We start from the raw sequence: 16,640 nt of genomic DNA, 5'->3' as shown, positions 1-16,640 counted from the left end.
AATTTGCAACGAGCCTTAATGTCTCCATTAAGCAACTCAACCAAATCCCAATTCCGCCATATTTCTTCGTTGCGGTTATGAGGGAGGATCTTTGCAACTCCGACGTCATCTTCGGCACGAACCGGGTCAATAAAAACGGAGTCGGTAGCCGCCGCCTTTCTTTTGCCCTTGTTTTGGCTTGCCATAACAACTAGTTATCGAGTGGTGGTGGAATGGAAGTGAAAAAAATTGGAGTGTAAAGTGTAAACCGATAAGTTTTCTTGATGTTTTTGAGTTGGAGTGGTAAAACAAGTGATCATCCAACCCTTTATATAGTTGTCTAGCTCAAAAACCGGTTCCATTGAGAATATAGCCGTTGAAACCGGTTCCAACGGCTATATTACTAACGGAACCGGTTACAACGGCTTTTTTTTAGGAAAAAACCCGGCGGACCCGGTTATTTCGGGTAGGAACCGATATCGGGTTGGAACCGGTTCCGGTTAGAAACCGGGTAGGAACCGATTTTTTGTCAAATACATGGGTCCGGATAGGATTATCCGGGTATTATAATACCCTAACCGGGTATGGGGTACACCGGGTACGAACTAGAACCGATTTCGGGTCGGTTCCACCGGTTCGGGTCCGGAACCGGTTTTGTTGTGCACGTCTACTCATTGACATTGACTATGTTTGAAAGCCGTGCCAAAAACAACCGTTGTCTATACATCGAACTGGGCCAAACCGAGAGGAAAATTAAAGGGGGGGGGGGGTTAGTGTGGCCCTTGCTTGAACTAGTCTAAATAATTATTTCAGGTTTTTTTTGTTGGTTAATGATTATCTCGCCCGTTAATGTAATGAATAGAAAACAAAGCAAACATCATGCCATAATTAAAGGATTGCCTAATTATAAAACAATTTAAAAACTCTGATAATTGTATCAGACATGTAAAGTTGAATGATATCGATGTATATCTATGTAGTCAAACTTTCATATTTCATAATCATTGAAAACATTTATGTCTAGTTCTAATATCATTACTGTTATTTTAATATAGCTAAAGCACAGAGCTCAAGTTAACAAAATCAATCACATGGCTTAAGGTTCTACAACACAACCTAACCTAAAAACAAAATTACAAATTATTCTTTTAAACAATAAAGTAACAATAGAAAAGAAAACAAAACTCAAAACTCACTACTTAAACTTAGTCTACACCTTTAGTACAAACTGATTATCCTAAGTCAATTATCTGAAACTGAAAAAATGAAACAAAACGTAGAGATGGTGCAACCAACAACCAAACATTCACGAAAAACATTTCAAACCAACATCAACACCAAGAGAACCGCTTAGTTTTGCGCTTAATCACCGCCTTCTGCCGCCTGATTTGGCCTGTTCGATCTGAACCCACCACGACCCCTTCCACGACCACCCCTCCCGCAACCACGGCCTACACATCAAACAGAAAAAGGTCAAACCTTTGATTTCCGTTTGTTAATCGATGCACATAAATAAAAATAAATACCTCGATATTCTTGATTGTAACCTCCGTCATCTTGTTGAGTATTATCATTATATGGTTCGTTATTATAACCGCCCCTGCCACGACCACGGAAATTACGACCCCTGCCCCTGGGAGACTCGTGATTGTAACCGCCAACGTCTTGCTGGTTATCCATATTGTATCCATTGTTGTAACCGCCCCTTCCACGGCCACGAAAGTTACGACCTCTGCCCCTAGGAGATTCTTGATTGTAACCACCAACATCTTGCTGATTATCTATATATGGGGCATTGTTGTAATTTCCCCTTCCACGCCCACGGAAGCTGCGGCCTCTTCCACGGCCCCTTCCCCGAGGATAACCACCATGGCCTTCCCAACCACCATCATCATACTCATCTTGTGCGTAACCGTTTCCTGTTATCATAACTGATTACAGTTACAAACATTTATAAATGAATTTAAAACTGAAATTTAGTTGACAATAATTACAATACAATAATAATACCTGGTGCAGGTCTAGACCTCCCCACCCCTCTTCCCCTTCCTCTTCCACCACGGCCTCTGCCCCTTGCGGTTGGTGATCCCTCTGCAAAATGATTAAAACATTTAAATAAAACTATCATAGAAATAATAAGCCTGCGAAGGAACCAAAACTTCAGTGAACCTTTCATTTGGTTCAGCGAGAAGATAGTATATTTCAAAAAAAGAAACATAAAACAAGTTTCTTATGTTCATTTATGCTCATGAACATTTGTTCAATAAAATTCGTTCATCAGCATTCATTCATGTTGATTACTTTACATTTGTTTAATTTTGATTTTTTATGCATTTCATATAGTCATTTAAATTTATTAGACCCATACAAATTTGTTTAGTTTTAATAACATTTTTAGCCCCAACACTTTGTTGTTCATGGTTGCTTTTAATTGGTTTTAGATCAGTTATGTTTGTTCGTTTACTTAACTAACAAGCACGAACAAAAAAAACCCATTCGTTTACTTCGTGCTTGATAGTTAGTACATACAAAATCAAATATCCATTCAATGAGTTATAATGGGTGGTGAAAATTAACGGTATTATGAGAATATGATTATACCTCCTTCATATTCAAATTCAGCGGATACCTTGACCTGGTCAGCTGGTATGGGTGGTTGATACCTGACAAGAAATTACAATTTTACCATAATGCATCAATGATTCAATGTTGACATCATAAGCCACATATTCTTTAAATGTTACACAAACTGAGCATATATAAAGAGAATGTAACTTACCCGATAGACGATGTATTTAGCTCCACTTTAGAGAGAGTAATAGTGATCATTGAAACATGCCTCGTTGTCTCCAAACTGAAACAAAATGGATACTTAAGTCTTAACAGCAACGAAATATACCAAATAAAGATTTTTTTTTTTAAGTAAGAGTATGAAGTTAATCTTACGGGAGTAAACCCTCCTCTAGGGGTTCCCAGGTGTCGGTTATGTCGGTTGATCCAATGGATGTATTTTGATGAAGACCGACAATTCGCCTCTGCAATCAAGATATACAGTATCTCCAAACTTGATCAAAAAGTATAGTGACAAAACTAAAGAACAAAAGCATTTGATAAAATGTAAATGATGATAAACCTTTATTAATTCCACAATTGTGACAGTCTTGTTGATAGCTCTACCCATAGCTTTAAACACAATCTCTGATGAGCCTTTTTCCTATAAAGCAATAAAATAGTAAGTAGTCAAATCAAATAGTACTATAGCAAGCACTTCAATCAAAGCAAGCATTAACGATCAACAATAAAGAACGCTTATAGTTTGATACAAATTGGCTAAAAAAATCAAATTAAGTGAATGAAGAAAGGTTTTGAGGAGAATATGTGCAATTGAAGAACTTAAAAGCTGATAATAGTGCTGACGTGTATATTTAACAAATTGGCTAAAAAAATCAAATTAAGTGAATGAAGAAAGGTTTTGAGGAGAATATGTGCAATTGAAGAACTTAAAAGCTGATAATAGTGCTGACGTGTATATTTAACACAGTATTACAAAAAAAGCGACAAACTTTTAGTTTTTTATTAAGAAAAGGGAGACAAAGCTTCAAATAAGTTACAGCACAACTAAAGAAACATCCTTATTAGGTGGCACATGTCTATTTCATTCCAATAAACATCACAGTGAACTAAAACCTGTGTTGCATAACAAGATTGTAACATAAAGAATCCAACCTAATATTTTCTTACATTCATAATACGACAAGTACAAACAGAACACAATTTATAACACTTGAGAAAATATATTAATTAACTACAAAGTGAGATTAACTCATCCATTGCTATAAATTAGTAGCAAAATATGAACCTGAAGCAAAGTCATGGCATATGTGATATAGCTTCTCATTCTCCCCTGGCTAGTGATGCGTATCTCGTTCTCATTGATGGGTTGCTCTGCTCTTGGCTTCTCAACTTTCTGGTACCGATCCATCTATCAAAGTTACAAAAAAGCAAGAAATTAGTCCAAGAAATAAAAACTTGTCTTCCAAATTAATAAGCAAATACAAACACATAGCACCATTGTAACTAACTCACTTTAAAGGAAAATTGCTAAAAGAAAACAAAATATAAAATCAGAAACATCAACAAAGAAAATCAACTTTCTGGTACCGATCCATCTATAAAATTATAAAAAAACAACAAATTAGTCCAAAGAATAAAAATTTGTCCTCCAAATCAACAGGCAAACACAAACACATAACAACATTGTAATTAACTCACTTTAAAAGAAAACTGCTAAAAAACAAAATATAAAATCAGACATGTCAACAAAGCGTATCAACTTTCCGATACCGATCCATCTATCAAAGTTAAAAAAAAAAACAAGAAAGCAGTCCCCAAAATAAAAACTTGTCTTCCAAAACAATATGCAAATACAAACAGATAACAACATTGTGAATAACTCTGTTTCAATAAATCCAAAAAAAGCATACATACATGAGATGATAAGAACACAAACATAACTTAAAAGCATCTCAAAACCACAATCTCTAGACAAACAATAAACAAACCTAGAGTTTCCTCAACAAACTAACAGCTTATTATACAATAACAGTGGTAGGTACAAGCTACAGTGCAAAAAATAAACATATATTAGTGCATGCATTTAGTAATTAGTAATAATAATAATATGTACCAATACAATCAATGCATTATAATAACACTAACACACTCCATTACTCACTTCATAACATTACTATCAAATCAACTCCTCAAAATTAGGGTTTTCACATCACAACAAACAATCAAAGCTCAAAATCAACAGCTTATTATCACATCATTACAACAAAACAAGGCCAGCAATATTACACAATGAATCTAATTAATTGAAGAAATAACGGTAATCGGCGTTCGTATAACGAATACTGAAGATTAGATACAATATAATAATGATGATGATGATAATAATAATATACCTTTGATTTGTTGGATGATTTGGATAAGACAGTACAGAACAGCAGCTCTTTGAGCCTTCTTCTTCTCTCCGGCTTCAATTATCTTCGTTTAAGCCCTAGAACTGTATGGCTATGGAGTTTGGGTATTTATACCACCTGTGCCCTAAACTCCTTATCCAAACTCTTGAACCGGGTTTCCTTGGGCTGGGCTTTCGTTGTGGTTTTGGACCGTGGTCCAGTTAGTGTAGGGTTTCAGGTTTTGTTGATGACGTGTAGTTTAGTAATTTAATTTATAACATGGAGTCCATTAAAGAGATGTTTAGTTAGGGTTGGGGTGTGGGTCCAAAGTCAAAACCAGACCGAATCGGGCCAGGGTCGAAACTGAAGCCGTGTAAAATAAAAGTCGACCTACACTTAGATAACTAGCGGGATTGAAGATGGACAAGCAGTATGTTGACTTGGGTCAGGTTGTGTCTATCATTGGTTCTTTCTCGGGTTAATCGGGTCGGCCTGATACGTGTTACCCCTACTTTTAGCATTTAAAATTGAATTTTTGTTTTTTTTTTTAATATTTTACTTCTATAGCAATGTTTATAAATTGGAAATACTCTTATTAAATATTTTGATATGATTAGGGATTTAAAACTTCGGTATGTCTAACAAAATTAGAAGTTGCAATATAAAATAGAGTTTTGAACACAAGTGTTTACCAAACAGGACGTTTAACTTTCTAAGAGCACTTCCTACGGATTCCTTATTTAAACCCCCTCTATATAGGTTAGGGGATTTTCAACACCCCAAAATTACAAAGAAAAAACGCTATAGAATGATAATCAAGTTTCAAATTTGTTTCAATAAAGTTCCTCGTATTTTTGTTTTGTCTTAATTAGGATACTCAAATTTCAGTTAGGCACGTACTTTCAATTTGTATTCTAAAGCGAGAGGGGGCAACTACTATATTATTATAAGTGATATATATATATTGATAAAAAATAAAAAAATGTTGGTTTTAGTGACGTTTTAGTAATTTTTGAACATAGAATATGAATGTAAAAAAGATAATATTATAACATTTATTAAAAATTGAGTGGCTTAATTAAGCTCAAAATGAAAATTGAGTGACCTAATCGAGACATTGAAAGTTGAGTGACCTAATTAAGACAAAATAAAATATGACTGACTTAATTGGAAAAAACTTGAAACTTGATTACTATTTTACAAAGTTGTCTCAATTACAAATGCTAGCTTTCATAGTTCCAACTAGGGGTGTAAACGAGCCGAGCCGAGCCGAGCCCGAGCTCGACTAGGCTCGAGCTTGGCTCGTTTAACTTGTACAGGGCTCGAGCTCGGCTCGTTTCGAGCTCTTTTTTCAAAGCTCGAGCTCGGGTTGTGAGTAGATTTTCAAGCTCGGCATGTGCTCGGCTCGTTTACTATATGTCAATTATTTTTTTATATAATTATAATAATTTTTATATGTTTTTTTTCTATTATAAATTTATGTATGAAACAATATGTATTATTTAGTTATTTTTAATTATTTTTCATAACATTATATATATTAATTAATAATTATTAAATATATATTTTAAAAAATTATATAATTGGCAAGCTCATTTAGGCTCGCAAGCCGACTCGAGCTCGATAAGTGAAGCTCGGGCTCGGGCTCATTTATTAAACGAGCTTACTTTTAATTAGGCTTGAGTTCGGGCTCAGGCTCGATTAAGCTCGGCTCGATTGAGCTTTTTAACGAGCCGATCTCGAGCAACTCGCGAAAAGCTCGGCTCGTTTGCACCCTTAGTTCCAACGTCGTGTCATTCTAGGTTTCTGGAACCTCACTTTGGATATCAATGGTTCATCACTCATCAATCATCCTCTCCTTCTCATCAGATTCCATCCACGAGTATTCTTTAAAATAAGAAAAAGAAAAAAGAAAAAAAAAAACCAATGTGAAGCTCTGATGACTGAAGTCCTCAATCTTCGAATCCTTTCCGGTCTCGTCTGAAAATCATTCACAATAACTTTTAAAAACAAACTGAACTGAAGTTCAAATCCGAACTGGAAATCAAATAACAAGTTTTACTTTAAAAAAAATAACAATAGTAATACATTTATTTAATATTAGATTTGGTTAGACTAAATTGGCCTGGTGTATTATTTGAATTACGCTAAAAGACAAAACTTAAATAACTACTATTTGACATCGACTTATTCAAATCACATCGAATTTAGAATTCTAAAACCAAACCCTCAATCAATTTCAACGAAAAACAAAATATGTAATTAGTCATTTTTAACGGTTTCATGTTAATTTATTATTAAGTTTAATTAATTTAAAGCCGAATTAAGAGGGTTAGCCCATATCTTCTCGACATCAATTCTTCTCCTCGCGTTTTTTTCTATCCTAGCAAATCAACACCCCAAAATTACAAATGTCAGCTTTCATAGTTCCACCATTGTCTCATTTTAGGTTCCCGAAACCTCACTTTGGAAGTCAATGGTTCATCACTCATCATCAATCATCCTCTCCTTCTCATCTGATTCCATCCAGGGGCGGACCCACATAGTGTGGATCGGGGTCCCGGGACACCAATGTTTTTTAAAAAATATATTAGAAGCGGTATATTAAATTTTTTGAGGACCCCATAAGATTTAATACTTGGAACCCATACTATTAATGTTGATGTGGTCTGGTGGAAAGTCCCTTGTTTTATCTTTGAAAGGTCATGGGTTCAAGTCTTACAAGGCTCAGTTTTTGGTTTTTTGTGTTAATTTTTAGTGTTAATCAATCATTTGATTGCTAATGTTGCAATGATAACTTTGGAAACATTCAAACACCTCTAAATACATATCATTGTTTTCAACTTTATGCATGATTTTCTTTAGAAACATTCAAACACTTTAAAATATCAGTTTTATTTTTCACTAGTTTAAGTTAATGGTTTTCAACACATGCTTATGAAAGGGTGGATCTAGGTTCTATCTCAAAAATGTTTAAGAAAGGGAAAACAAAGTGTTTATGTGTCAACCCGACCCATTTTGACCCGTTCAGGTAGTGATGATTGAAAAGAAAGTTTTATTATGATATTGTTTTTTATTATGTTCTTCGCCTCGACCCGACCTGAACAACGACCGACCCGAAAAATTTGAACACCGAAAATATGGGACCCCATTGGCAAAAAATCCTGGGTCCGCCACTGATTCCATCCACAAGCTTTAACAAAAAAAAAAGCCCAATATGAAGCTCTGATGATTGAAGTCCTCAATCTTCGTATCCTTCCCAGTCTCGTCTGAATATGGTTCACATTAACTTTTAAAAACAAACCAAATTGAAGTTCAAATCCGAACTGTAAACCAAATAACTAGTTTTACTTTTAAAAAAAGAAAAATAATACATTTATTTAATATTGGATTTGGTTAGACTAAATTGGCCTGGTGTATTATTTAAATTACGTTGACAGATAAAACTTAAATAACTACTATTTAACATCGGCTTATTTGAATCACATCGAGTTTAGAATCTAAAACTCAAACCTCAATTGATTTCAACTAAAAACAAAATACGTAATTAGTCATTTTTAACGGTTTCATGTTAATTTATTTTTCAGATTAATCAATTTAATTTGAAACCGAATTAAGATGGTTAGCACATGTCTTCATTATCATTTATCAATATCATCGCCATATGCCAAAGCATAAAAGTGTCATTTTGAAGCTCACGCAAACCACTACGGTCTTGTCTCGTTAATGGGTACCAATATCTGTCATGGCATATAAATATCGTTATCGTTTGCAATGGTGTACGTCATGCAACAACAAAAGTACAACCACGTAACCATAGTACGTGTACAAGCAAATGTTGCTTTCAAACAAAGCACTATTATTGGGCTGTTGATTATATTTATATTACACTTTTATAGAATAGCAGACTACTCAAATAGCATGCACTAAAATAATTATTTATTTATTTATTCGAAAGCACAAGTACTGAAAAATATACTTTATTAACAAAAACTAAAAAGTAATTAAATTAGTTTAAGAAAGGCTAAAATTCCCCCAGTTTCCCCTGAGGAAATAAAATCCAATTATGTTCCTTAAATTGAGTAATTCTCAAAATGTTCCCTCTTAAACAGGTCGTGAAGAGTCGTCATCATCATCGTACTCAGTATATCCCACCAATAGCAATGCTATGGTAGGGTCTGAGGAGGGTAAGATGTAGACAGTCTTACCTCTATCCCATAGGGATATAGAGACTGCTTCCGGTGAGACCCCCGGCTCGATAGTAGTTTTGCATCAAGCCTTGGACATAAGGCACATAGCACTCAATCATCGGGACACCGGCTGATTGGTGCATGTGCCCTTGTCTTTTGGCTATCAACGCCACCACATGATGCCTGATTAACCTTCCGCCACTTTTAACGTTATTTTCATGAGATTAGTAAAATAATGTCAAAATTAGTGCAATTTTACTTTTGCCCACCTGAGGGTTCACACATATATACATTATATGCGCACACCGCAAGCAGGGCGTTCGTGAAGAGTAGTTTGATTAACCAAATTATGCATGAATAGTAGTTTGATGATCAAACCATATGTCCGGGCTCTTTTAAAACCTAAACAGCGACTGAATTTTCAATTGTGCGTGCCTACTCATTTGAAACCGCGCATTCATATTTTACAAGTTTAATTTTGAATTTTATAACATTATAACTTATATTTGGTTTCTCTTTTGTAACTTTTAGTATATAAAGCTTTATATAATTTTAATTATACCTTTGAGACATTATTTATATCTACACATTGACAAATGTTACTGGGTTTTTGGAATTTCAGAATTCTATAAAACTTTATACATTAAAAGAATTAAAGAAAAAACAAAATATGAGTAAAATTAGTTATAACAATATACATGTCAAAATAAAGATTTAATGGTTTTCATTTACACTCTTTCAGTGCAAGCAAGAAACTAGCAACCGTTAAAAAGTAAGTTTATGATGAGAAGTTGATCCAAGAGTTAACAGACTTTTATATGGACCAGCTTGGTAGAGGTAAACAAGGTCAAAGAGCCCGAAACTTAAAATGGACGTAACTTGGGTAGGGGCCATTACCTATCTACGGAAAGGTCTTGACAAGCCAGACCTTGTTGCGAATCTGTTGGCCGGCTGTCAGCCCAAAATCCATCATTTAAAACTTGGATTTCATCCAAGAAGACTTTTTGTTCAAAATTTGCAGCATTTTAAACCTTCCATAAATAAGTGGACGTGCTTTCTAGCTGTCACCGGTAATTTAGGTTGTCATTTACTATTTTTATTAAATCCTATTGTCTTTTTGTAATTTTGAAATTTTGGCATGACTAGCAAACTAAGAAGTCCATATATAAAGGGACTACTGTAATGTTTTATTCGTTCATAAATTCAATAAAAACATTTTTTTCTTAAGAGTTACTTCCACTTTGCATTGGTTGACAATAAATAAAATTGGTTATAATAATATGACACAATAACTCAACAAGATGCAAATTAAAGGATTATTAGTGTTATTTTATTATATTCCTAATTGTAATTTTACGGTCACCACTCTTTTGCTTCTCTTGCGAATCATAAGTATTACTGCTACATATGTCTACTTAAATTTGACGTTGTGCAGCCCTTGTATAAAAGGTGCTACATGTCTCTACTTCCAACACTCCGGATGGTGAGGAGTGAACTATGGGCAGAGAGAATATTGTCGAACCGAATTTTGTTTGGGTTACAATGGTATGGGAGTCACATGTTGATTCTCATCGTACTTAAATAGGCCACCCAAACAATAAAAAGTGAGGGAATATTAATAGAAAGAAGTGTTGTGCAACAACAATAATGCATTGCTACAGTGACATAAAAATCGCACATTATTATGTTTTAGAGAAAATTACCGTTTGATTCCTTGTGGTCTTTAAGCGGAGTCACGTTGAGTCCCTGTAAAGAAAAATGACCTGTTTGAATCCCCAACAATCAAAACCTGAACTGTTTGAGTCCCTCCGTTAGAATGGCGTTAGTTTTTCCATCCAAAAACGTTTTAAATTACTACTATACCCCTGCCTTAATATAAGTTCTGAATAAATAAACATATGAACCCTAATTCATCTTTCTATCCTTCGTTGTTTCTTCTTCTTCATCGCTGCTTCAATTGGAACCCTAAGTGGCTTCAATTGTAGCCCTAACGTTGTGTTTCCAAGTTTAAATTAATGAGAGAAGAGAAAAGAAGGGAAATTAAGTTAGAAAATAAAGGAAAGAAAAGAAAATGATATCGTGTTCCCGAGTTTAATGAAAAGAAGAGAAAAGGAAAGAATATTAATCATTTTATGTGTTCCCGAGTAGAAAGAAATAGAAAAGAAAGTTGCAGTTTTACCAATTTTGTGGGTTATCTCTTCTCTCCTCTCATCTTTCCAATTTGGAAAGAAATATAAATACACTAAAAACCTCTTCTCCTCATTTCTCTTCTTTTCATTAAAAAAACTCTGGAACACCAATTTTGTTTATTTCTCTCCAAATCTTTCTCTCCTCTCTTGAAATTAAACTCTGGAACACAGCGTAAATACTAGTTTCTTCTTCTTCTTCTTCAATTCGATAGGTTTTCAAAGTAGTTAACGTCTTCGATTGGAGTCAAAATGTCGCAGTTCACATCCTCATCCTCTTCATCGGTGAATCAAGGTCTCATGCTACTGGTTCATCAGATTTGGTTTGCTCTTGTGGTGCAAATACGTGCTATCGTATATCCTAGACGGATGCTAACCCCGGTCGTCGATTCCTTTGCTGTGTAAGTATTTTTAATGCTCCAATCTTTGAAATTAGTTGTTTTAGCTTGATTGAATGAAATTAATTGTTATATCAGTTTGTATAGAGGTTAATTTTGAATGAAGTGAGTTTGTTAGCGTTAGAATTAGGGGTGTCCAAAAAGCCGAACCCGATTAAGCTAATTAGGGTCGGGCTAAATAGGGTAAAAAATTATTATTTGGGTTAACCCGATTAATCAGCTATTTTAACCTTTAATGTTATATAACTAGCCATTTAATAATATGCATAAACAAATGGTTTGATTGAATTGGCAGTTTCAGCTCCGTTTGTTCGTTTAAGTATAATCAAACAAACAACTGAACACAAACAGAAGCATTTAAAAGTTGATTTTCCTCATACAAACCAATGTCAATAGTAATTCAGATGAATAAACAAAAAGTTAAAATTTATCCCATTCTAGATTTACAATCAAAATTGAGAGTGTTTGGGTAACAATATAATAAGAATAAGAATAATAATAAGATAATAAACTCCTGACCTTTTTAACCAAAGTTGGAAAATCCTTTTCTTTTTGACTTCAATCTACTTAACATGAAGCTTTTAAAGCGTCACAAAAAATTGTATTATTATTTTCTTCTCTTCTTCTACTTGCCAAAAAATTGTGTTAACGTTCATTAATAATATACATAAACAAACTTTTAGTGATATGATATCGAACAAGTGATTGGAGGGTAGGGTGGAGTGGTGTAGGGGTGTTAAACGGGTTGTGTTTGTGGATTGTCGGTCTAAGACACGTAACCGAACACGACTCACATACTTGTCGGTTGATGAACGTGACCTGAATCCGAAGTGTAAGACACGTAAATCTAAACACGGCCCACTTGTGAGTTGATCCGTACACGACCCGTTTGACCGGAAGTTTTTTATCTATTTATTTCACTTATTATTAATATTTTGAATCTACATTTCACAACCAAAAAGTTACAACTTTATATAAAAATTAGACATGTAACCAATTTAATTTGGCATAAACACATTATAAAAAACTTGAATTAAACAGGGCAAATCTGTGAACCTGCTATATTGACTCAAACTTAGGACAATGCAAATGGTGTTGGTTTCTTTGTTGTGCACGTCTCATTTTAATATTAGACTAAACAGATTATTGTTTGTTAGGCTATTTTCATTAATACTATTATACCCTTAGGTTTGGTGCTAATATTGTAATATATCATTTTATCGAGCATGGTTGATTATTGTTGTTCGTTACAGAAGGGTTCTTGTGGATGGTTAAAATGGGCAGACACTCTTACTTGTCCCGGTTGTGAAAGGATCCCCGCATTGGTCAAGAGTATGAAGAAGAAGAAAGACGAGTATGCAAGAACCAAAGCCAAGGAAGTCACAAAATTGAAGATTGTTTTAGGTATTAGTTGGATGTTTTTCCTTACTTATGTTTGTACTTTTTGAGTTCTTGTGTTGTATTTGTATTGTAAACATGTAATGGTTGAGTGCAATTTATTAATCCAATCAATTTATTATGCATTGTCGCGGATCTTGTTTGGTTTTCTCGTTATTTATTATGCATTGTCGCAGATCTTGTGTTCTTGATGTTTCTTTTTCACTTGTTAATGTTGATCACTCTATGCAAAATGAAAATAATATTCTTAGCCTAAACACACGGATAAGATATAATTTAGTAACACACCAAAAGATAACAACAAAAGGTTATCATACCATTACACAATTTGGGTAGAAAGTTATCATACCATTACACAATTTGTAACGCCCAAAAGACAATACCAAAACACTTAAAAGTCATTACCAAAATACAAAAAAATCAACACCATCATTCGCATTGTTCACTTGAAGTTGTTGTCCCACCTTACTGGTGCATCTTCTACAATTATGACCAGAATCACCACACTTGCCGCATTTTACCGTGCCTCCTTGTTTTGTCATTTTACCTCCCTTAGAAAGCACCAGCTGCTTTCAAGAACATGTTTTTAAACACATCTCCTCGCCATTGCTTCTTCATGTTCTCGTGGATGTGTCTAATGCAAAACCGATGCTCAGCCCTAGGGAACACCATTTCTAATGCTGGAATTAAGCCCTAAAACAACAAACAAAATTTACAGCAAATAAAATAGCAATTAACACAGCTAAAAACAGCAATAACAACAGCATTAACAGCTTAAAAACAGCAATAACAGCATTCACAGCCTAAAAAAACAGCAATTAACAGCATTTTCAGCATCAACGGCAACAAAACAGCTTAAAAACAGTAATAACAGCCTAAAAACAGTAAGTAACAGCATTTCAGCATCAACAGCAACAAAACAGCAATAACAACCTAAAAAAACATTAATTAACAACATTTCAGCATCAACAGCAGCTTAAAAAACAGCAATTAACCGCATTAACTGAATACCTTTTGACGGTCACTAATAAAAGTGAAGTTAACATCGGTGGGCAAATCAAGAGTATCTCTAAGGCACTCTAAGAACCATGTCCATGAGTTTAGAGTTTCAGCTTCCACGAGTGCACAAGCAACCGGATAAATACACCTGCTACCGTCAATACTTGGAAATAGGCCTTTCATAAAACATCCATCTAGCCCCAAAAATTCTTTTCCCAACATCTGAAAACCTTTCTTTGTAGCACCGTAACATATATAAACCCTCCTGAATTGCCTAGTAGGGTTTCTAGGGTCATGATATGGTTCCACATCTATTTTGACATGGCTACCAGGGTTGGCTTTTACTAGTTGTTCAAGGTAGGTTTTTAGCACACCCGTAAGCTCTACCCGGAAATTGAGAAAACTTGCCTCTATGGTAAATATTAAATGTAAACATGTTATTATCATCTGTAATTAAAAGAAAAAAATCAAACTTTGTTTATAATTTGAACTAAAAATACAAATATTAAATGTACAAATATTAAATGATTTTCGGGTATCAAAAGAGATGATTATAGTAGGAACTTCTATTGACGTTAAATTAAAAGAAAACGACTTCTAACACTTAACCGTATTTGAACTTAACTGATTTTCAGGTACCAAAAGAGATGATTATAATAGGAACTTCTATTGACATTAAATTGAATGGATAGGCGTTGAGAACTGAGAATGGATAGGTGTTGACATTAAACAGTTAAACTTATATTATTATTAAAAGAAAGAAATCAAACTTCGTTTAAAATTTGAAGAGATCTCTAATTTGAACTAATAATACCAATATAAAATGTAAACATCAAACTTACATTATTATTATTACGGTCAATTTTATAAATATCATATGTAATCCAAATATTACAGTAATAATTATTATGAATGTAGATTTTATTATTGGTTCAAAAGAGTGAACTTACGATAAGCGGCGACAGAAAATTCCTCGTCGGGAAGACGTATCCTCCACACTCCACGGTTCATCGAAGAAGATGGAGTCGAGCGCGGACGAAGACCAACGAAGATGAAGATGACGGTTCAGACTCACGTATCCTCCACACTCCACCGTTTATTGCTATTCACCTATCACGGACGAAGACCGAAGAAGAAGATGACGGTTCTGTTCATGGCCTGCAAGTTGACGGCATGTAATATGAGGGTGAAGAGTGAAGATAGGCAGGCTGTAATATGTATGTTATGGTAAGTTAGGGTAAAAATGATAGAATAAGAAAATTTACAAAAATACCCTTCAATTTAAAGTATTAATAACGTCCGTTAAGTTGCAGGGACTCAAACAGTTTAGGTTTTAAACGTCAGGGATTCAAACAGGTCATTTTTTTAACAGGGGCTCAACGTGACTCCGCTTAAAGACCACAGGGACTCAAACGGTAATTTTCTCTGTGTTTTATAACTTTTGTTCAAGTGAAAGATATTAAGGTTATTAGGAATTTCTTGCTTAAATACTAAAGTGATTTGGGCACAATGGTATGGATAAGAGCATGTCCGTTTAATGCATGTTTATTTTTTAAAGCACACCTGCTTTCTGTCAGAGATAATTGACAACGTATAATGTATGTTTGTAATTTTCCGTTAGTGATACTTGTTTTTCTAATAGCGATAAACCACTAATAGCTTCCCTAATATATATTATCTAGTAGGTTCTTCTGGCCAATTTAGAAACGTAGGTTGTTGGAAGACAGAGGAGATTAATAATCAAGTCTATGGGACAAGACAAGTGAAAATATGGCCCGGCATGGAAATTGAAGCTTAAGTTTTCATGGTGATAAGAGTACATGTAATTTAAAACTCCTCAAATCTATCCCGGCCATTTGTCTTTGATACATCACCCACACTCAACAATCAATTATATAGCCCATGTATTTTTCAAATCATTGGGTTGATGAAGGCTACATTATGAAAATAGAGACCATAGTTTGACATTTAGCTAGGTGTGGTAGCTAGAAGCCACAAATGTAAGGTGTGGATTGGGTTAAGAACCTCTAGAAAGAGGATGACATGACTAATTTTTTTTTTCCATGTAAGGTATGGAGCCCACTTAAGGGGAAATAAATGACTCGTTAAATAGATGTAATGGCCTTTAACTCTTTAAATGTAATTTTACGAAACAATTAAACGATTTTGTAGTCAACTCAAATAGTCAAACATATATGAAAAAGGCAAGTAAACGAGACTACCAGAGAAAAATATTCTTCTGAGTTTGCAATAAGTTTTTTGTGTTTGATATTGTACGTTTATGGGGGTAATTATTATTAGTGTAAAAACGAGTTGTGCTTCGATCATGTGCAAGAATGTGGTAAAAATCTATACTTTACATTATTCTAAAAATGTTTGAACCCAAGTTTTTTGTATATCTCAGTTAACTATTAATACAACATATTTGTGACTTGGTGTATAAATAAGCTAAGTTGTTTGTGAACCACTCTAGGTTGAATTGCTAAAAGTTTGAAACGAAACAAACTTAAATGTGCTCTAGCCTAA

The 16,640-nt window shown here is 34.3% G+C and overlaps 1 protein-coding gene across 1 annotated transcript; it reads right to left on the bottom strand.

Moving 5' to 3' along the window:
- Window positions 1-1,109: 1,109 nt before the first annotated feature.
- LOC143568740 (uncharacterized) lies at window positions 1,110-3,999 on the bottom strand. The gene is made up of 8 exons (XM_077054815.1): window positions 3,839-3,999; window positions 3,113-3,193; window positions 2,926-3,014; window positions 2,759-2,833; window positions 2,581-2,642; window positions 1,990-2,070; window positions 1,506-1,898; window positions 1,110-1,430 (listed from the first exon to the last, which is right to left on the bottom strand). The coding sequence occupies exons 1-8, from the start codon at window positions 3,959-3,961 to the stop codon at window positions 1,342-1,344; spliced, it is 993 nt and encodes a 330-aa protein (XP_076910930.1). The 5' UTR covers window positions 3,962-3,999; the 3' UTR covers window positions 1,110-1,341.
- Between the last annotated feature and the right edge of the window lie 12,641 nt (window positions 4,000-16,640).

This window comes from Bidens hawaiensis, unplaced genomic scaffold (genome assembly GCF_021521415.1).
Source record: "Bidens hawaiensis isolate Kalapana, Puna unplaced genomic scaffold, B.hawaiensis_p1.1 tig00024225_1, whole genome shotgun sequence".
In the NCBI taxonomy this organism is placed as follows: domain Eukaryota; kingdom Viridiplantae; phylum Streptophyta; class Magnoliopsida; order Asterales; family Asteraceae; genus Bidens; species Bidens hawaiensis.
The sequence above is the reverse complement of the archived record's forward strand: the minus strand, read 5'-3'. Positions and strand labels throughout refer to the sequence as shown.